Source organism: Primulina tabacum, chromosome 15, assembly GCF_025594145.1.
Source record: "Primulina tabacum isolate GXHZ01 chromosome 15, ASM2559414v2, whole genome shotgun sequence".
NCBI lineage: Eukaryota > Viridiplantae > Streptophyta > Magnoliopsida > Lamiales > Gesneriaceae > Primulina > Primulina tabacum.
The window spans coordinates 31,667,076-31,690,039 of NC_134564.1; the positions used below are offsets into that span (position 1 = coordinate 31,667,076).

General features: G+C 31.3%; 1 protein-coding gene and 1 long non-coding RNA gene across 4 annotated transcripts; both read left to right on the forward strand.

Annotated features, from left to right (window-relative positions):
- Positions 1-2,001: 2,001 nt before the first annotated feature.
- On the forward strand, positions 2,002-2,431 carry LOC142526415 (uncharacterized). Its single transcript, XR_012815252.1, has 2 exons — positions 2,002-2,168; positions 2,273-2,431. It is a non-coding gene; the product is annotated as an uncharacterized LOC142526415 (long non-coding RNA).
- A 4,699-nt stretch (positions 2,432-7,130) lies between these two features.
- LOC142527617 (axial regulator YABBY 1-like) lies at positions 7,131-11,101 on the forward strand. Of its 3 annotated transcripts, none has more exons than XM_075632458.1 (7): positions 7,131-7,475; positions 8,229-8,381; positions 8,825-8,942; positions 9,774-9,822; positions 10,271-10,346; positions 10,522-10,596; positions 10,851-11,101. In XM_075632458.1, exons 1-7 carry the CDS (start codon positions 7,377-7,379, stop codon positions 10,920-10,922), a joined length of 642 nt encoding a protein of 213 aa, XP_075488573.1. In that variant the 5' UTR covers positions 7,131-7,376; the 3' UTR covers positions 10,923-11,101. The 3 variants fall into 3 exon arrangements, with proteins under 3 accessions (XP_075488573.1, XP_075488575.1, XP_075488574.1); XM_075632460.1 differs by having other exon boundaries at positions 7,134-7,437; XM_075632459.1 differs by lacking the exon at positions 7,131-7,475 and adding an exon at positions 7,701-8,142.
- The last annotated feature ends 11,863 nt before the right edge of the window (positions 11,102-22,964 follow it).

Here is a 22,964-nt window from a genome sequence, read left to right on the forward strand (position 1 = left end):
GTGTTCTTGTTGGTTATTTTATTCCGCAATTTGGGTACTATATTATCATCGTGGTCAGCATCGCTTCGGATGTAATCTCCCAACAAAAATTGCCCGTGTTCTTATTTTTTCTTTCATTTTTATTATTTTCTTTCATTGAGATAATAATGAAAACTAAGCACAATAAGAGAAAACCGGATCCATATTGTCAAAATTGGAATGTACATTATCAAGATCGAAATTCGGTAAATAGAAGAAAAAATCACAAATAAACAAATATACAATACTACAAATACATTTTTTTTCAAAAAAAAAAACAATTATATACAATATGAATAAATTGTGTAAAATGTATTCTAAAACTATTGATCTTTTCGTCTTATTTCATGTAAAAAAATATTACGCATGAATAAATGTGTTTCTAAGACATCCATTTGTTATTTATCGGCGTGTAAAAACAATATATAGAACATAAATTAAATAGCACAGGGAAACTTATAAATTAGCAAGAAAAAATCAGAGAAAAACAGTTAACACTAACCAGTACGAACAAGATAAGCTCTGTTCACGGACAAAACAACCTAATAATCTTGAAAATGATATAATTTTCGAAATCAAATATAATAATACTGTATATAATTTCACACGCTATCAATGTTACACACACGCACGCACGCACGCACATATATGTATATATATCCATGGTAAATTAACTTTATGGCTTTCATAGTTTAACCAAGAAATTCAATGCATTCCCACATAATACGATGAATGGTAAAATGATAGGACCAAAAGAATAGGGAACATGCACATAAATTTGCCCCCATAGTAATTTGTGTGTGCATAGGTTCGTATGTTGTGTGTAGCACATTTCTCTACCAAGTCCCAACCAAAAGCGAGTTTCGATGCTTAGTCAATAACGTGTTAGTTACATGTTAACTGGTTAGTGAACATAGTTTCCAGAACATGTATATATACTTGATACACACTGTACACAACTATCTTTTGAGATCAATAATTTGCAAGGAAAGTTAAAATGCGATCTTAATTCATACGCTCATTAACAATCACGTCCGAATAAGATATTTCAATAAACAATTTACAATTGAAAACTATCTATTTGATGCATGGAGAGACAAAAAATTTTGTGTTCTTCCAAATGGCTATTATCGAAATTTAAAGAACAACTAAATAATTATTCGGGTATTTTTTTGTTAACATAGATTACTCCTTTTATTAGTGAAAATATTGGATTTTAATCTATTAACAACTAAAAAGAATAGTCTAGCAAGATTTATGGTGTGAATAATATTCCTTAGACATATTTAGAGTTGTATAAAACTTGACAAAAACTTCTTTATTTAACGTTGTAAAAAGAAATAGTTGTTTTGTAAGAGGTCTTGACCTAGCCTCTTTCTTTTGTTTGGTGTTATATATGAACTGGTTTAGGTCGATCAAACCCTCCACTTTGACTGGTGGGGTTTTCTTTATATATATATATATATATATGTATATGTATGTATGTGTGTATATATATATATATGTATATTTGATTTATTATTAGTGTTGACAATTTCCTAAGCCACCAATCAACTTTTAAAAAATAAAATTGAGACTACATACCATGTACACGTTTTTATTTTATATACATGATTAATATAGAGCTTGTAATGTATAATATTTAATTTAAAAATATAGGAATAGCATATCATTTGTTTGAAAAATTGATAAATTAGTCCTATAATTTTGCCACTATTGGTTTTTGGTTCGGTAGCTTTATCGCTTTAATTTACGCCCGGTATCTTTTCATTATTTAGATATTTGGTTATTTTTTTATCCAATTTTCTCCACGGTTGCTGAATTGACATTTTTCCGTGACGATATGTAAACTTTGAATTATGATATTTGTCACATCAAACATAAAATGAAATTTAACATAAACATCACATCTTCTCTCTCATATCCATAGGCATGAGCTTTTATTTAGAGAAAGCAAATCCCTAATTTTTTTTCAACAAATCCCTAATTTTCTGAGAAGAAAAAAAAAAGCTATTTTACACGAAATAACGACGTCGTGTGTTTCTGAAGGAGGAATATTGTTCTGTAAATGTGGAAAAAGAGGACAATTGACGGTTTCTTGGACAAATGATAATCCAGGTCGAAGGTTCCATAACTGCCGAAATTGGAGGGTGAGTGTCTTGTTTTCAATTATTTGATTTTACAGTTTTCTTGTGCTTTGATTTTTACAGTATTTACTAATTTGGTCTGTGAAACCTGTTATTTTCTATGACAGAGTGGTATGATTGATTTATTTGCATGAGAAGAAACCACCACTACGTCGTAGGTCAATGATTATAATTTCCGACTTGAAATATAAATTGGTATGTTCAAAATTTGCAAGAAAGAAACTGAAAAATAGAATAAAAAATTGAAGTTCTTACTTTTTGGATCATGGCCGATTTTCATTTTTTATGTTTGAATAATTTCTTAGATGAAGACCAGAAGCAGCTGGAATCTAATTTCTTGCTAAATAACTTCTATCCCCTGAAATTGGAGATTTTTTTAAAGAGAAAAACAAAGATTTTTTTTATCTATCCACGTGAATATCGATGGATACATGCATATGGGAGGGAGAGGCGCTCAATTTCCCTCCAAGAAAAGTTTATGTATTTTAAATTTTATATTACGTGTGATGTGACAAAACTTACAATTCAAAGTTTACATGTCATAAAAAAAATGGCACTTCATCAATTGTGGTGAATATTGGATAAAAAAAGACCAAATGTCTAAATAATAAAAAGATATTCGACGTTATAATTTTTTGAAATTTCATCAAATTTATTTTCAAAACATTGTCACGAACTAATTATTCCAAAATGTTCTCGAAATAAGTGAAAATTGAAAATGCGCATTTAAGATTTTAAATCAAATTTTTTGCGCACGCTTTTTTTAAAAAAGAAAATTATTTTGATTTTAATGAAACCCAAACTAGACCACTAACGTACTTGTCATGACACCACAATGAATTTAAGATTGAATGAAATAGAATTGGACCACAAAACCATGTTTACTCTTTCAAGGGTCTACACTTGTTTTTTGATTGAGAAGATTTGCAATCCAATTGTCCAGTCGACAGAGACTTACATAAAAAATTTGATCCATGAGTTAATTAATTGGGATATTTTAGGATAGTGAAATTTATTGCTTAAAGAAATTACTAATTTATTTAACACAAAACTCATGAGATTACTTTATAGTCCAATTGTCTAGTGGACCTGATCCGACCTGTTCCAAAATATTATTTTCCACTACAAAAATATTATTTTTTAATTAAAAAAATTATATTATACAAACTAAATTTTAAAAATTATTATAAATAAATACAAATATTTTCAATACAAATTATTCGTATTCTAAATATTAACTTAACTCCAATAATAATTATTCTTAAAAAACTAAATGTACGAGCATACAATAAGTGTATAGGTTACTAGTTATACTAAACAGATGTGGTATTTCATCTGTTGCGTAAACATATATTATATTTATTATTCAGAATATATATATAATATTCATCTTCTACACAAAAAAAAATTATAAAAATTAATATTATTTAAAATATTTCTAAAGTATTTTATGATGCCATCCATATTGTCAATTAATCATTTTCTATAATGTGAGGTCGCAACTTAATGTCATATATACTATATATAGATAAAAGTAACAATATAATATAATTATGGAGAAAATACAACGAGGCAAAAACTTGTGTGAGACGATCTCACAGGTCGTATTTTATGAGACGAATATCTTATTTAGATCATCCATGAAAAAGTATTACTTTTTATGATAAGAATATTATTTTTTATTATGAATATCGATAGGATTGATCCGTATCACAGATAAAGATTCGTGAGATCGTCTCACAAGAGACCTACTCCTAAAATGAATTAATTAATTTAATTTGGAAGATAATAGGACAAAGGCAGTTGCAGGAAATAATGCAAGGCCAAAAGGCTAACTACATAAATAAATAATAAATAAATGAAGAAAAAATAGATGATGTCTGTCTTCTTTTATATTTTACTGATGAGACAGTAACGTATCTCTGTGTGTGTTTCGTTTGTGTGGGAGAGAGAGCTAAGGGAACCGTCAAATCAATAAAAATATTAAACCCTTTCTTGGTTTTTTTTGTATTTTGCTTATGTGTACTTTTTTTTCCTTTTTTTTTTAAGGTAATATGTACTTTACTTATTTTATTACTTTTTTTTGAAGTGTATGTACTTTATTTTCAATTCACACATAGGGTTTTTTAGAGTAAAGTTTAACCATACAATTTATCTTCTCAAATTTAAAATTATAAATAGTATTTTGGATTATGTGGTTTATATATTGCGTAGAATGAGATAAAAAATATCTTAATATATGAATTATACATACAGCTAGTATATATGCATCAGAAATACAAAATTGGTTACAATTTAAAGGTGGAAATTTCCCTTAACCCTTCACTACTTTTAGCTCTATTTTACTTGTATGTAATCTCTTTTTATTAGTCAAGCGCAAACATTGCGTATCTACACATTAATAACTAATATTTCACATTTATTATTATTATGATCTTCGTCGTCACAAAATTGTTTCTCCAATTAATAATATTACACTAGCTACTTAATTCAAAATTCCGTGTGTATATATATATTGATGTTCACGGGAAATTTAGGGTCCGCTTCCAGCAAAGGCCACTAGTCCAGACGCAGGTTTTGGAATTGTCCTGAGCCTGAAATAACGAATAAGACCGTTAGAAAGGGGCCAGGAGGGTGTCCTGGCATAGCTCCTCCGACGCTCAAGTCAGAGACTGAGGATATAAGGGGGAGCTGCTGAAAACAATATAGTGAATGAATCGAATGAACACTCAAACATGGTATTTATAGGAGAATGCATGAGGCCTCCATGGGTCTGTCTTCCAGTTGGTCTTGGGATGGACCAGGGATAATAGGCTCATCCACGGGTATCTATATATATATATAAAGATTAAACAAATTATGAATGGAACTTCTTGATTCTCCTCTCCTTGATGTGAGCGTAAAAGGTTCCTTTTGGAACATAGATGTGCAAAAACCCATTAAATAACATACAAATCTACAATTCTTTCTTAAATATTTAAAGTTAACCCTTATTAAATCTTGTAAATTGTAGGGAGACAAATCAAGAGAGAAATTACTGAACAAAACCACCACCAAATTCAAATAATTTATCTCCACCATATTATACATGTATTTAGTTATTATATAAAATGTATCACAATGTAAAACTATTATCCACCCACTATCAATACGAACTAATTCGCTTAAATTAACTTGCGCATCAATCGATAGCAATAGATGGGAATCAAAATCTGATATGTTTTGCGGGTGTCTGATGAATGAGCTAGAGGACTTGACTTCAAAAATCAAAGGGTAATAATAGTAAGTGCAGAGGATAGGTGCCCGCCATTTAAGGCTTTATTAAACCCTACGATCAGGGTTAAAAAATACATATATATATGCATAGAATATACATGTAAGTTATAAAAATCGGGAAACGAGTAATTTAAATAAATATATTATAAAAGTTATACATATTTAAAAAGAGTGTGTGTGTGTATTAAGAAGAAATAAGTGTGAAAAGAACAGGTAAATGCGTGAGGGGCATGCACACGTCCCTATCGGAGTGCCTCTCCCCCACCTCTGCCGCCTCTGTCCATCGGGAATGCCAACCATACATCTTCTCCTTTCTACGGCCCCACATATATACATACATCCACAACTTGTACGTATCGATCAAGAATATTGTAGGCAATGCTTAAAGTGTATATATATACATATATGAGTTAAGGAACGTGCTTTCCTTTGATTTTAGGGTGGGAATCTATTTTTCTTTTTGATAAAATTGTTGTTAGATTAATTTATTTTTTCAATTCGATTATATGAGTCGAATTGTCGTTATTCGTTGGTAGTTATTTAATTTTTTAAAATAATAAATAGGTTGATAGAATATACATTTGGATTCATAATTGGAAGAGGGCTTGGAGAGAATTAAAGGGTTGTAGAGAACAACTGATGTTAAATTTTAATATATATATATTTTTCACTATAATATAGTTGATTGTTGCACTTGAATCCTAGTGGATGTGCATTGTCGATGGATTTAGGAACTTAATTGCTTAATATATTTAAATCAAAGTGAGTGAACACTAAATGTTTAGAATGATTTGGAAAGTCGTCGTTGAAATTTTAAAACAGTATCGAATTTTTTTTAGATTACACTAAATAAAAAAATCGTCAAGATTTTATTTTTAATCATGTAACTATTGGATGTCAAATTTTTAATATATTATGTGTACATGTCATCAATTTTGGACTGAAAGATTTCCAAACGATAATTTTTTATGTTTCACCGAAATCTATTTTTCTTGCAATTTTTTTAAAATTAGGTCATAATTATTAGGCTAAATTGTTTATATATTCAAATATAAAATTTATGGTGAAAAGACAATAATAAATGTAAGAATAAAGTAGGTTAAAATTTCTTCTTCGTGATAAGCTAAGCTAAAGTTAAATTTTAATTATGTAATAATGATCTCATCGATCAAATCAGTCAATATTCCTACTGAAATGTCCCATATCAGACAAGTTTGGCTAGAAAGAAAGATCATGACAATCCGAGAATAGGAAGGATTAAAAATTTAACAGTCCTATACTTATAGTATTAAAAATAAAAAACTACAAAAAAATACAAAACTAAACTAAACACATCGCAAGAACATTAAATAAGGAATGCATTTATGCCATTTTCTACTCATTTAATTCTCACATTTCATTCAGAATAAGTACACTTCAGCATCCAGTAAATTAATTTTGAGGCAATTGATTTCTTGATCTTTGAATATCTACATCTATTCCTACATAAATTGTGACAAATTTGTTGAACCGCTGTCTCTCTTCTGAAATCCTAATTACATCCTCTATATGCATGTGCATACCTTTGTGTATATACTTTAAAATTTACAATTTTATATGTATAATATGGGAATGAATATAATAAACGCAACTTTTGTAGTTGTTTCAAATCATCTACTATATTAGTGGGCACCCCTTTTTCGAACACACCTCATTCTTGATTCTCTCAGCTTCTTGTCGATTATAACTCATCCACTACAAAATATTTTAAAAGAAAAAGAAAAACATTCAGAAGATCAGATCCAAGGTGATTAATCTGTCAATCCCAAACCCCCATATATACATACCTCGATCAGTCAACCTATCAATCAATCAAATCAATCTGAGAGAATCATCAATCCAAAAAAAAAAACGTCCTCGGAAAATTTTTAAAAAACCCCCAAAAAAATTTAGCAAATGTCCTCTTCATCTGCTTTTGCACCGGACCACCACCACCTCTCTCCTTCGGAGCAGCTCTGTTACGTCCATTGCACCTTTTGTGATACTGTCCTCGCGGTATTATCATCCCTTGTTCATGAAACAAGACCATACACTGATGAGAATAGAGTTCATCATATTCTTCTTTCATACACATATAAATATATATGTATTGTGTTTTTGTATTTGTTTTTGTTTAATATTTTCCCGGTTCATTTCTTCCGACGTTTGGTATTGATTTGAAGTCTTCTTGCTAAGGAATGAACCATTTCAATCTTAACCTTCTTAAGTTTTCTAGTAAAAATGATTCCTTTTTTGGAAGATGTTTTGTTCTTGTTGTTTGAGTGAACTCGTTCTCTTTTTCTTGATATTCTTGCAAATTTTGCTCGATAAATTTTTTGAGGGCTTTTTGTGCATATTGTTTCAGTGAAAACCCTTTCTTGTTTTGCTCGAAAATGTTGAAAAATGCTTCTTTTTTTGTGAAAGTTTCTTGACCATTCATTTGTTTAATTGAAAATTCATTTAATCTTCTCCTTGTTTTTGCAGAAAAAATTCTTATTTCTTATGAAAAGATTCATTTTTTATGGTTCGAGAAAAAAACTTTTAATCTTCGCCTAATTTCTCTTAAAAAGATGCTTCGTTTTTGTGAAAAGCTTCAAGTACATAATGTCTGATTTGTATGACAGCCCTTTCAGTCTTTACCTCACTTTTCTTGGAGATGGTTTCCTTTTTACAAAAACTTTTGGTAGTTTAATTTTGACTGAATCCTTAATCTTTTTTCTCAATTTTAACTTACAGGAATTGATTATATAAAATTCTTGAATTATTTAGGTGAGTGTTCCTAGCACAAGTTTGTTCAAGACTGTGACTGTTAGATGTGGCCATTGCACCAATCTTTTGTCTGTGAACATGCGCGGGTTGCTTCTCCCTGCGGCCAATCAGCTTCATCTTGGCCATTCATTTTTCTCTCCTCAGAATCTGCTGGTATACATGCAATCAAATTCAGATGATCGATTAGGGTTCCTCTTCAATCAAATGTTAAAGCTTAAACCAAATTATATATCTTGGCCATTCATTTTTCTCTCCTAAGAATCTGCTGGTATACATGCAATCAAATTCAGATGATCGATTAGGGTTCCTCTTCAATCAAATGTTAAAGCTTAAACCAAATTATATATCTACTTAATTCATTCTTTTTCTTATCTAAAATCAATCTGGTATGATATAGATCGCATCATAAAAATCTGGATTTCAAGGGGCGGATTGTGTATTTGATATAAAAAAAATATTTTGTGCTTAATTTTATTGAAAAAGATGGTTATATATAGAAAGCCATATTTCTTATATTTTGGCTATTTGTTAATCCTTGAAATTAGTAATATTTTTTTTCCAGAAATTCAGACTATAACTCTATTTTTTGTTTGCAGGAGGAGATTCGCAACTCGCCGTCGAATATGTTGAACAATCTTCCAAATCCAAACGAATCCTTTATCTTACCGGTTAGGGGAATCGACGAGCTTCCTAAGCCACCAGTTGCTAACCGACGTGAGATCCTTCACAGTTTTATTCTGTCATATTTCATTATTGGATCTTTAAATTAAATTTTTCATAATTATTACTTCATAATACTTGAAAATCCTCTGTGAATATCCTTGCTTAGTATAGATTGTGTGTAGATTGTTTTCAGTCACTGTCAACTCTAAAGTTTATGTTGCATAGTATTTTCTTGACTAAATAAGATCCTTAAACTGCACTATGATGTGTTACTTAAAAACCAAAAAAAAGAGGAAGAATATGCTTTTTGAGAGTTTACTCTTAAACAGTGATATGAATCAGACCGAATTTCTTGATTATTTGCTAGTTTTATGGTTTACGTCATGTCATTTTAGACCATGTATCATCAAGGATTGAAAAATCATAACTCTATACACGTAATTAATGTTTTATATTCATCGAAAATTTGAGTTTTCTATCCAAAATCTTTAGATCTTGTATGTTTAAGGTTACTTTTCGAATTAATTTCAAACCCTAACTTTATTTAATTTCCTATTGTTTTTCACCATAACTAATATTAACATATTCTTGGCCTTTTTTACCGTTCTTTTTAAATAAAACCAAGGTACGAAACTTATTGATTTATGTCCCCTGGGAACCAAGTGTGTGTGCGAAACAGCAAAATCTCAGAAGAAAAATACTGTAAAGAAAAATCATTAGATAATGATGAAGCAGTGATGAGGAGAAAAGGAGAGGACACATATGACAGTAAAAGATATTGAATGCAGAAATATAAATAAAAGTCAGCAAAGCTATTTATTGATTAATGTGTCGCTTTTTGTTTTGTTTTATTGTTTGTTTGTTATTTATGTTTAATTTCAGCCCCAGAAAAAAGACAGAGGGTGCCATCTGCTTACAATCGGTTCATCAAGTAAGTGGTTATAAAATTAAATAATTTTAACGCACAATTTTTTTTGGGTCTGCATATGAGAATCATGTGTGTGAATCATGTGTGTCTGTGTGCGCGTTCATAAAATACTATATATATATATATATATATATATATATATATATATGTATATATAAATATATAATATGTGTGCGTATTCACGTACGTATACACAAGTATATAGATATAGATCCCCTATGGCCCTATCTCTATGTCTAGCTAAACCATGTTTGTGTACATGAAAGTTTTTGCAGCTTTATTATTAATATAATTCTGCTATTACTGCTTCTCTTTTGTAAGCGTATAAATTCTTTAAAGCTAATTCTGACTCCTAAGATTATTTATTATATGTAATCTACAAATATTATATGGTACTAGTGTTTAAAGAAGTCATGCATTTAGTGTCACATTTTATCATAAAATTTTGCAGGGATGAAATCCAACGTATCAAAGCTGGAAACCCTGATATTAGCCACAGGGAAGCCTTTAGTGCTGCCGCAAAAAATGTAAGATCCAAGAAAAAAAACACCAAAATATCATTATTAATTTGCTAGCCACAACTTTCAGAAAAATTCAATAGTTCTAATGTGTCTTATCAGTGAAATTTGATATATATTCGAGAACGACTACGGTCTTCTTATATATAATTATAATGATTTTAGTTTTTTTTCTTGTTCTTAGTGGGCACATTTTCCTCACATTCACTTCGGAATAATGCCTGATCAACCTGTGAAAAAACAGTCTGTCTGCCAACAGGTAGATTTATATATCCCAAAACCCTACATCTTATTTGAGGACAATAACTAGGACATTGACAATGTTATGTTATTTCCTATGCTGACTGAGTAATTGCAACCAAAAAAAATTACAACAAGTCACTTTTATCCAAATTGTGGCAAGAATTTAACAATCACCAATCAATTGTTTAATCATCTTTTTATTATGATATTTTGGTAATCTAGAACTCATATTTGTTGCATAATTAATTAATTTAGTTGTCAATCTCGTAGGAAGGAGACGATGTCGTCCTGATGAAAGATGGCTTTCTTGCTCCAGCCAATGTGGGTGTTTCTCCCTATTAAGAAAGTTGCAGCTCATGTTCCTTATGTTATGCTTTTAGGGTTCTTGACTTTGTCCTGTATTTTTAATGAAAAAGACTTCATGGTTGTGGTGGGAGATGATTTTTCTGTGGGAATGTTTACTACTAATCTCTCTGAAAACCCATCTAAAAATTAATTAATGAAGCTCGTTCATTATTGCATATATATATAATTAACCCGATCAATGGGAAGATTTTACAATTTATTATATCTACCTTCTGACGTCATAATTATGTTCAATACACGTCTTATGTTATGAACTTCGACAAACGCAATGTGGTAACTGGAATTTTTAACACTGATTAATAATATGAATTAATAATATCATTGGAAAAACCAATTATACAAAAAAAAATATATTTAATTATTATTTAATGGTATATTGAAATTTGTAAGTGGCTAATGCATCTAATGATAAGAGTATATTGGTAAAAGAATAGAAAAATACTATTATATATAGATTTTTAATTATATAGATGAGAAACGAAAAATAAGATATAGCACATATATTTGAGACAGAAATGTTGATATGGTTTTCGCTTATTTTTCCCGGTTTTGGTTATTAGCCCAATTAATAAAAAAACTGAAAGCAAAATAAAATACATGAACATTTTTCGGTCTAATAGACCAATATCTACGGAATCATACCTAGACATCGAGAAAATCCAATAAACTTCAAAATGTTACAATCATACAAAGACTTAAAATAGTAAAGACTTTATATTTTCTTATGACGTCTTTACGATGAACATATTCAGTAGACTCTACTTGACGAGCATCACTCGCTTTTAACTCTGCTACACTCTAACTCCATTCGAAACTGCGAATTGTTCTCTTCCTAGAATGTCAACTTCCTCTCTAGATGAAAGAATCATTAGACTTTGAATGTGTGTGTACCAACAATTAAAAATCTTGAAATCAGAATGAATATAATGCTATTAACAGAAGTTTGTCTCGTGGCTTGTGACACATAATGAACATTCTCGTTTTTGCTCTTTATTTTTTCATATAACCAACCTGACAAGTTTACAACATAATATATGATATATACGATAGATATCGCTATCTCTCAGGAATTCACTTTCTTCTCTCGAAGAATTTAAATGAATATAATGCATAAAAACAAAATCTAACAATTCTACTCTAAAATATTTGACAATAAAAGCTCATCAATCTCCCTTGACCACATATGGCCACGCTCGATGTACATGGTCACACTCAAAGATCTTTAAAATGAAGAGTAGATCTCTTGTGAGACGGTCTCACGGATCTTTATCTATGAGACGGTTCAACCCTACCGATATTCACAATAAAAAGTAATACTCTTAACATAAAAAATAATACTTTTTCATGGATGACCCAATAAGTGATCCGTCTCACAAATACGACCCGTGAGACCTTCTCACACAAAGTTTTTGCCTAAAATGAATGAGAACTCTAATATATAGATAACTTCATCATATCCAAGACAAAATAACTAATCAAATCATTTTTCCACATCTTCAAAATAATATTTTCCAATATTATTATCATATCTTCAACAAATATTCAAAAATAATAATTTGTTCACTTATCTCTATATCTTAAAATTCACAATTTAATTATTTTGATAAAATAATTCAAAAATAAATCCAACAAAAATTATCATCTAACAAGAAATAATATTGTGAAACATGGAGCTAACTTCAATTTAGTCTGTAGACTGTGTGAAGAACATATATTTTACATAGCAGATGATGAATATCGAACATATATAGAAAAATATCTTAATCGAGACGTACAATTTTGTCAACCGCGCGCCCTAGAAGGCCAACTTACTTATCTCATGTGATCGGACGAGAAATATATTTGCAATTCAATGGAATAATGAATCTGGAAAATTCAGGATTTGTGTCATTCAGTTAATTAAATACATTTCAAATCACAAATGATAATGTGAATTAAAGTCATTCAATTTGAAATTGGAATCATAATATATATATATATAATTTGAAGCAACAATTTGCGATCAAAATGTACGTAGTTTGGCCATAAAAAAGGATGACTTGTACAATTAAAGAATGCGAGACCTAAAAAAAAGGTGGTCGACAATGGAATTTCGACAAATTATTATTACACTTTTACTAAATACATTTCAAAACAAAAGTAGTAGGTGACATATATGTTTTTGGCCCGAAGACAATGTGGACAAACAAACACGTTTTATTGTTGTCAAACAAAAAGGAAAATAAAAATTTTATATGAGACATTAATTAATTAATTAATTGAGGGGGCTCTCTTTGTTTTTTTTCTTAACGAGCGTAAATATTTTTATATATCGACGAATATTTATTACCATAGTTATGGTCGAATCGGATAATTAATAGTTAACTTTAAAATTATTAACTTACATTATTTAAGTGAGCTATTTTATATATATAAAGAAAAAAAGTGATGTGTATTTGGGTATAATAATGAGAAATACTAATTTAAAAAAAAAACAGAATTTTCAAGAATAAATCCTAAAGCCATATTTTACAGCTTCTTGAATTTGCTTTTCCAAAAATATTTTGCCAAATATAAAATATCACATAGACTCAAGATCTCCATTTCTTAAGTTCAAGCTCTATATCAAGCTAACATTTATGATATATCACTTGAGCTCCTTTATACTTTCAAGCATTTAAAAAAAATTGATGAAGTTTATTGTGAATATATTTTAAAAAAAATTAAATCTTTCTGGAGCTCGATTTCCAAGTCAAAATTTTGAATATGATCAATTATTATTTTGAGCCAACTCTATCTTCAAAGCTATCTCGATCGATAAGCATCATGTGATAAAAGATTGATAAAAGCTCGAGCTCGGCTTGAGCAGATGTTGAGCCAACTCCATCTTCAAGCTATCTCGATTGTGTTAGAGATTTTTCTCAAAATCATGTTTTTACGTATACATGAACATGAAAAACAAAATGCGGAAGCTTAAATCGAGTGTTACCTCCGGCCATTGAAAATTTTGATTTCTCTGATTTTCTTCTCGGTTGATGCCTTCTAAGCACTACACCCTCTCAATAGATGGTGTAAATTTTTCATATGAGCTGTGTGCTTAGTGACCTCAATCGCTCTATTTATAGGCGTTTTCTCATACCATCGATGAGTGTATCGGGAGCCGAGATTCAGAAGGAGAATCGTGTACGCATCTAAATTTTCTTGGCCTTCGCCAATATCAATTTGTACATGCTACTTCTTTTAATATGTGTCACGTTTTTCTTACATTCTCTCACTTGACACATATATCTCATTTACCATAGGAGAAAACAAAATACATGAATCATGGCGATAAGTCATCTTAAAACGAATATTATCTTCCATGTATTACAATGCATTATGTCTATCAAATCTGTATAACTTAATGAATAAACCCAATGTTTATTCGAGGTCCAACTTTATTGATATTTCTCAAATCAATGAATGTGTACACAACAAATATGAGAAAATATCACATCATAGTTTCATTAACTTTGTTCTTACAACAAAATTACATAGAGGAACCAAGTCTCATTCTTTCTGTATGATCTTTAAATTTCAATGATGGCATGCCTTTAGTCAAAGGATCTGCAATCATCAATTCAGTGCTAATGTGCTCGATAAGTAATTTCTTATCTTTAACACGTTCTCGTATGGCTAAATACTTAATGTCGATGTGCTTGCTTCGACTACCACTTTTGTTATTTTTAGCCATAAAAACAGCAGCTGAATTGTCACAATATATTCTTAATGGCCTAGATATAAAATCCATAACTCTAAGCCCCGAAATGAAACTCTTCAACCATACACCATGTGAGGTTGCCTCAAAACAAGATACAAACTCGGCTTCCATAGTGGAAGTAGCAGTCAATGTCTGCTTTGCACTTCTCCAAGATACAGCTCCACCACCTAGCATGAAAATATATCCTGAAGTGGATTTTCTTGAATCAATGCAGCCAGCGTAGTCTGAATCAGAGTAGCCAATTACTTCCAAATTCTCAGTTTGTCTGAACATAAGCATATAATCTTTGGTCACTTGAAGGTACCTCATCATTTTCTTTGCAGCTTTCCAATGGTCTAAACCTGGATTACTCTGATATCTTCTCAACATCCCAACAACAAATGCAATGTCAGGTCTAGTACAAACCTAATCATACATCAAGCTTCCGACAGCAGAAGCATAAGGAATGTTTTTCATTTGTTCCCGCTCTAGATCATTTTTTGGGCATTGGCTCAAATTGAATTTATCACCTTTCACAACGGGAGCTATACTTGGTGAACAATCTTTCATCCGATATCTCTCTAAAACTTTGTTGATATAGGTTTCTTGAAACAGACCTATAATACCTCTAATTTTGTCTCTTTGTATCTTAATGTCAATGACATATGATGCATCGCCCATATCCTTCTTATCAAAGTTTTTCGTGAGAAATTGTTTCACCTCATATAACAAACCCTTATCATTGGTTGCAAGTAATATATCATCCACATATAGAATAAGGAAACAAATCTTGCTCCCACTGACCTTCTGGTATATACATTGATCCATGGGGTTCTCAACGAATTCAAATTAAGAGATAACATCATCAGATTTTAAATACCATTGACGGGAAGCTTGTTTTAATCCATACATAAATTTCTTAAGCTTACAAACCAATTGCTCACCATTACTAGAGAAGAATCCTTCAGGTTGTTTCATATAAACCTCTTCCTCTAGTTCTCCATTGAGAAAAGCTGTTTTCACATCCATTTGTTGCAAATCTAAGTCAAAATGTGCAACTAATGCTAGAATGATACGGAGAGAATCTTTCTTAGATACAAGAGAAAAAGTCTCCTTATAATTGATTCCTTCCTGCTGAGTGAATCCTTTAGCAACGAGTTTTGCTTTATACCTTTCAGTGTTTCCTAATGAGTCTTTCTTTGTTTTGAAGATCCATTTACATCCAATGGCTTTTACACCATCAGACAACTGAACAAGATCCCAGACTCCATTAACTGCCATTGAATTCATCTCTTTTTTCATAGCATTAAACCATAGTTTTGACACATTACAACTCATGGCTTGTGAAAACGTTTCAGGATCATTTTCGGCTCCGATGTTAAAATCCGATTCTTGTAAATACACAACATAATCACTAGATATAGCTGATCTTCTTATTCTAGTAGATCTCCTTAGGTTGTTTGGTTGATCAACAATTTCTTGTTGTTCTTCATTAACAACTTGATATACTGGATTTTCATCAGCGATTTGTGGAACTTCAGTAACTGGTTGTCTAACACTCATTTGGTCTTGAGGAGTGTGAATAACGACCAATCTGTCATTTGAATAAGAGGGTTGTGAATTAATGTGATCTTTCTCAAAAACTATGTCATTTGAATAATCACTCCCATTAATCAAATCATTCTCAAGAAATTTTGCATTTCTTGATTCCACAATTCTAGTGTTGTGATATGGACAATAGAATATGTACCATTTGGATTTTTCGGCATACCCAATAAAATATCCACTTATAGTTCTTGGGTCCAATTTCTTTTCATGTGGGTTGTAAACTGTTATTTCAGAAGGACAACCCCAAATGCGTATATATTTCAAACTCGGTTTCCAACCTTTAAATAACTCAAATGGCATCTTTGGGACAAGCCTTAGTTGGAACTAGGTTTAATATATACACAGCTGTCTTAAGAGCTTCAGTCCACAAGGATTTAGGAAGTTTTGAGCTACTTAAAATGCTCCGCACCATGTCCAATAATATTCGGTTTCTCCTCTCAGCTACGCCATTTTGGTCCGGAGAACCAGGTATTGTATATTGGGCAACAATCTCATGTTCTTGGAGAAACTTAGCAAACGGACCAGGTGCTTGTCCATTCTCAGTGTATCTACCGTAATATTCTCCACCTCTATCAGTTCTCACAATCTTAATATGTTTTACACATTGCTTCTCCACTTCAGTCTTAAAAACCTTAAAGGCTTCAAGTGCTTCGTTTTTATTATGTAGCATGTAGATATACATGTATCGTGAGTAATCATCAATGAAAGATATGAAGTATTTCGGACTTTGCATGTCCATATCTGGACAACAAATATCTGAATGTATGATTTCTAATATTTTTGTACTCCTCTTGGCACCCTTTTTAGACTTATTGGTCTGTTTTCCCTTAATACAGTCCACACAAGTCTCAAAATCAGTAAAATCTAAAGTACTGAGTACTCCATCATTTATTAATCTTTTAATTCTCTCTATGGAGAAGTGTCCCAATCTCCGAAGCCATAATATAGAGGAATCTTCATTTATAACACATCTTTTGATACCTCCTTGAACACGCATAGTGGTGTTATTATTTTGTAAAGAAATAGAGAAAAGACCATCAACCGTTGTACCATTTCCAATAAGATTTGCTTTATAAAACAAATTTATTGATTTATCCAAAAACTTAAATGAATAACCAAGGGGTACAATTATTTTCAAAAAGTGCAGTTTGAGCAGTCCCATGAAAACGATCATAACTTGCTCATTTCTAATCCAAATATTTCGAATTATATATCAAAGCGAAGGTATCAAAAAATTATACATTTCATATGTTGAAAGTTTTTCCAGAAAATTGACCGAAAAGTTGCAGTAAATAATACGACATAAAATTAGAGTTTTGAGATCCAAAAACAGTTTCAAAAGTGATCCAACCATATTTGCTCAAAATTCTACATAACATACACATGGTTTTCATAAAATAAACATCAAATTTATTACTATGACAAGATCGATACAGAAACGAAATAATATACATGTCTTTTGATGATTTGAAATATCGAAACGACGATGCCGAAGCGAGAAGGATGCGAGAGACGATCCGAAACGACCGTGGAACGCCTAGAAAAACTAGGAACATAAAAGGTCTTTTCTAATTTTAAAATATAACCACTATTCAACACTAGGCAGCAAGTTCCAATAGCCTCCACATGCGAAGACATCTTGTTTCCTGAATAGATGTTTCGCTCATTTTCTATTGGCTTCCTTAGGTTTTGCATACCCTGCAAGGTATTTGTAACATAGATTGTAGAACCAGAATCAATCCACCATGTGTTATAAATCATATTAACCATATTAGATTCATAACAGACAAATGAAATAGGAATATCTTTCTTTTCAAGCCAGTCCTTAAATTTATTGCAATCCTTCTTAATGTGTCCCGTCTTTTTACAGAAAAAACACTTGGATTCTTTCTTGATGTCAGGTTGGGGTGGAATTATTACTTTCTCTTTTCCCTTGACTTTGGCTTGCTTCTTATACTTTCCTTGTGTAGTCATAAATACATTATCACTCGTTTCCATCAACAACCTACCTTCCTCTTGAACACACACGTTCATTAATTCATTAATCGACCATTTATCCTTATGTGTATTGTAGGAAATTTTGAAGGGTCCATATTGCTGTGAAGAGTGCATAAAATGTAGTGCACAAGAAAAGTCTCGGACATTTCCACTTCAAGTGTCTTGAGCTGAGCCGCTATGTCCCGCATTTTCATGATGTGCTCTCGCACTCCTCTCACACCGGTGAGCCTTAATGAAGAGAATTTCATAATTAAGGTACTAGCAAGTGCCTTATCCGAAGACTGAAACTGTTCATCAATAGCCTTCAGTAATTCTTTGACATTATTATGCTGATCGACAGAACCACGCATACCAGCAGAGATTTTGGTCTTTATGAACATTACACAGAGTCGATTAGATCGCTCCCATTTTTCATAAAGATCAACATCATCTGGAATACTGTTTTCAGTAATAGCAGATGGTTCATCTTTCCGTATAGCATAATCAATATCCATCCACCCTAATTGAAGAAGAATTCTTTCTTTCCATATTTTATAATTATCGCTCTTTAGTTCGGGAATGTCACATTTCATATCAGAAAAACTCGTAGGTTGCATAACTGCACAAAATATCATATGATTAAAAATTTTGAGACAATATCATGTTTTACCAATGTAATTCATGTTTTAAAAATCTTGTGACATAAAATTTGCATGTGGGCTAAAATTTTAATTCAATAAGATTTTTCTTTAATTTTATGATAAAACTATCAAAATATATTTCGCTTAACTCATGTGGGTAAATTAAGAAAAATATGATTTGATATTTTAACCTAATTATTTATATAAATATAATAAAAATCCATGTGGGGTAAAATTTATTATGTTTATATAATTAATTACAATTGATGTCCATTATGTGATCCAAATCCACTTAATGCACAATTTTTCATAATTAAGGATGATGTGGTTATCCCTCAATTATTTAAAATTATACGGTCACCTGACAAAATTTTGGCTTTTACTTTAATACTTTATATAATAATTATTTAGTTACATAATCAACATTTTCCAAGAGTGCTCTCAGGAAAGATAGGTAGTGCTAAGGCCCTTTAAATACCTAACTCCTAGTCAGAGCAACATTCCTCAGGGAGACCAGTGGCTAGTCAAGGCAATTTAAACCGATCTATGAAGAACTCCCTCAGATCATGTTTTCTCACGTCACCTTATAATTATTATTCAACTTAATTATCCACATTTATGTGAATCTTTATAAGCCAAAATTTTTTAATTAAATAACTTTATATTCACATTTTTACTAATATGAACAAATATATTCCCCATCAGTTTTTCTCTTCAATCAGAGTAGTGATAAAGTGAGGATCACATTTATGTGAAAATGTGGGCTCCTCATCAGTTTTTCTCTTTTATCAGGGTAATGATAAAGTGAGGATTAATTATTCATTTGTGAACATCTGAAATATTTTATAATATTATATTCACATCTTACTTGATATGTTCATTTCAAATTATAAACAATTTCATATAATTTAATATGAACAAAATGTGAATATTGATGTACCAATTATTTTTCAATATAGTTTGCATTAAAAAAAGCTTAAAAATAAATACAAACATAATATTAAATTTGCATGTACACATCAAATATTTATCCATAATATTTGACATTATATAAAACAGGCACAAATAATTTCTAGACATGTATTAGAAATTACGTCGAACTTAGAATTATTTTAATGTGTACAAATTATTTAACCAAATGTTATATGTATACCGAATTATACATATAACTTAATAACACATTAATCATTATTTATTTATTATTATTAAAATAATAATAATAATAATTTAAAAAAACTTTACCGAAAATTGACAAATTTTTCAATTGTCAAAAGTTGTGGGTCCCGCAACATTAATTGCGGGTCCCACATTAATAATTTTTTTTAATAAAAAAATTAATCATTCATCATATTTGAGCCATACAAGCTGAAGGTGGAGAATTGAGGATTTGAACAAGACGTGTGGGTCTTCTATCATTTAAAATATTAAATGCTTTGTCTGAATAATTGTATTCTAACTTCCGAATTCAATTGCCACAAATTACAATCTTTCGAACTCTTCTTCTTTATCCTCTCGTTCAAAATAAAAGTTTTCAGAAACTTTCTTCTTATACCAAAATTTATTTTGAGAAATCCAAAAACTAAATATTATGATCTTCAAGACTCCGGCGTGCAACCAAGAACAAATTTTCAGGTAAGTTTCTTAATATATCCAAACTTTCATTTTTTTTTACGTAAACTTTCAGAAAGAAAAATTTCAAATTTCTTACGTAAAACTTCTAAAAATTTCTTAAAGTTCTTGATATTAAAACAAATATTTTCAAGGAAAGGTATCGCTGTTCTGATACCAAATGTAAGAGATTTTTCTCAAAATCATGTTTTTACGTATACATGAACATGAAAAAACAATATGCGGAAGCTTAAATCAAGTGTTACCTCCGGCCATTGAAAATTTTGATTTCTCTGATTTTCTTCTCGGATGATGTCTTCTAACCACTCCACCCTCTCAATAGATGGTGTAAATTTTTCTTATGAGGTGTGTGCTTAGGGACCTCAATCGCTCTATTTATAGGCGTTTTCTCATACCATCGATGAGTGTATCGGGAGCCGAGATTCCACGCTACTTCTTTTAATATGTGTCACGTTTTTCTTACAGATTGAAGCCATAAAAGATCAGATGTTGCATTTGCAAGACTCCGGAATTTTAACCGCCGTACTTGAGCAGGACACAACAGTTTGCTTCTTGCATCTCCAAGAGATTGGAGAGCCACCAAGAAGCCAGTAGAAACCCAACGTGGAACGACGATCATCAAGGTCATTACCCCAATCGGAATCACAATAGCCATGTAACTGAAGAGAAGCAGAAGTACCTAAGCAAACACCATAATCCAAGGTGCCATTGAGATATCGTGGGTAGGGATGTAAATTATCCAAATCAAGCCAAACAGCATGAGGCTTGAGCTTGGCTCATTTAAGATTGATAAAAGCTCGAGCTCGGCTCGACTTAACTTGAAATTACTAAGCTGACGAAAAGCTCAAGCTCGGCTCGTTAAAAGCTCATTTATCATGTTAATCAAGCCGGACTCGGGCTTGATTCATTAATAAGCTCGTTTAACAAGTCTGGCTTGAGCTCAGCTCGTTTCTGAGCTCGTAAAGCATATAATTGAGCTATAGTTTGACATTTATTCGAGCTTGTTAAAAAATTATATATATGAACTAATTTAAATTCGACATAAAAGCATAAATTCATTCATAAATAATAAAAACAATAAACATAACTAAAAAAACATAAATGAGCCAAGATCGAGCTCGATCTCGATCTTACGAGCCAGCTAAACAATTCGAGCTCGAACTCGTGAGATTATTAGCAAACATAGTTGCGAGTTCACGAGTCGAATATCCTTAAACTTGATCTTAGTTTTATTAAATTGTCGAGATCGATATAATTAATAAACGAACTCAAACGAGCTTTTTATCAAGCCAAACTCTCAATAACTCGCGAACAGTTTGGTTTGTTTACATCCCTAATCGTAGGTTTCTTTTGACAACCTTCCAATGAGTATGAAGAGGTGTTTGCATAAATTGAGAGACTTTAGTGGCACTGTAGGCCATATCAAGTCGAGTGAATGTCAAATATTGCAAAGCACCTACTGTACTTGGATATAGAGTCAGGTCATCAAATGGATCTCCAAGATGACGTGATAAATTGACTCCCGTAGACATAGACGTAGGCTTGATCCATCTTAATTTTGATGAGAAGCTCTCTAGTATATTTAGTTTGAGTGAGAAACGGAGAGGGATATGATGACTTGCAGATCTAAATACCAAGAAAATAATAGAGAGCACTAAGATTCTCGAGCAAAAATCTATTGTCTAGTTGAGAAATAAACCATTGAACCTGGTGTTTGCCACTTCCTGTTATTTAGATATCATCAACGTAAACAAAAATATAAATAATTGAAGTAGAATGTATCCGAATAAATAAAGAAGCATCAGCTCGAGAGGCCACAAAACCCAGGCTGTGAAGAGCAGAGCGAAGCTGATCAAACCAAGCACGAGGTGCTTGTTTGAGGCCATAAATAGCCTTATGAAGCTTACAAACATGAGGAGTGTCACTATTACTAACTTCAAACCCGGGAGGCTGCTTCATGTATAGCACTTCATTAAGAGTACCATTAAGGAAAGCATTATTTACATCGAGTTTGTTAACCGTCCGGCCCTTTTTGACTGCAATGGTTAGAACAATAGGAATGGTAGAAGGCTTAATAACCGGACTGAAAGTTTCTGTAAAATCAATCCCTAGAGTTTGAGAGCATCCCTTGACAACAAATCTAGCTAATTGCCACGAGCTATAGAACCATCCGGATTTGTCTTCAGTTTAAAACCCATTTACATCCAATCACAAGAGACTCGGACCGGTGCTGAATCAAGGATCATGTACCATTCTTTAAAAGGGCAGCAAACTCTGATTGCATAGCAGCTGTCCATTCAGGACTGGAGACAGCCTCTTGTATAGTGGAAGGTTTGGTAGCAAGAGAACATGTATTCAAAAATTCAGGACTGGAGACTAAAGAATTGTATGCATTTCACTGATCATCGCTTTGCATACAATGATCTTATATACACTTAATAAAAT

What these genes read in the sequence shown, in the direction of transcription:
- LOC142527617 (XM_075632458.1), top strand. Translation starts at nt 7,377, where the DNA reads ATGTCCTCTTCATCTGCTTTTGCACCGGACCACCACCACCTCTCTCCT. An exon ending in TTTGTGATACTGTCCTCGCG is followed by an intron (nt 7,476 to 8,228) that starts GTATTATCATCC and finishes TGAATTATTTAG; the next exon opens with GTGAGTGTTCCTAGCACAAG. An exon ending in TCTCTCCTCAGAATCTGCTG is followed by an intron (nt 8,382 to 8,824) that starts GTATACATGCAA and finishes TTTTGTTTGCAG; the next exon opens with GAGGAGATTCGCAACTCGCC.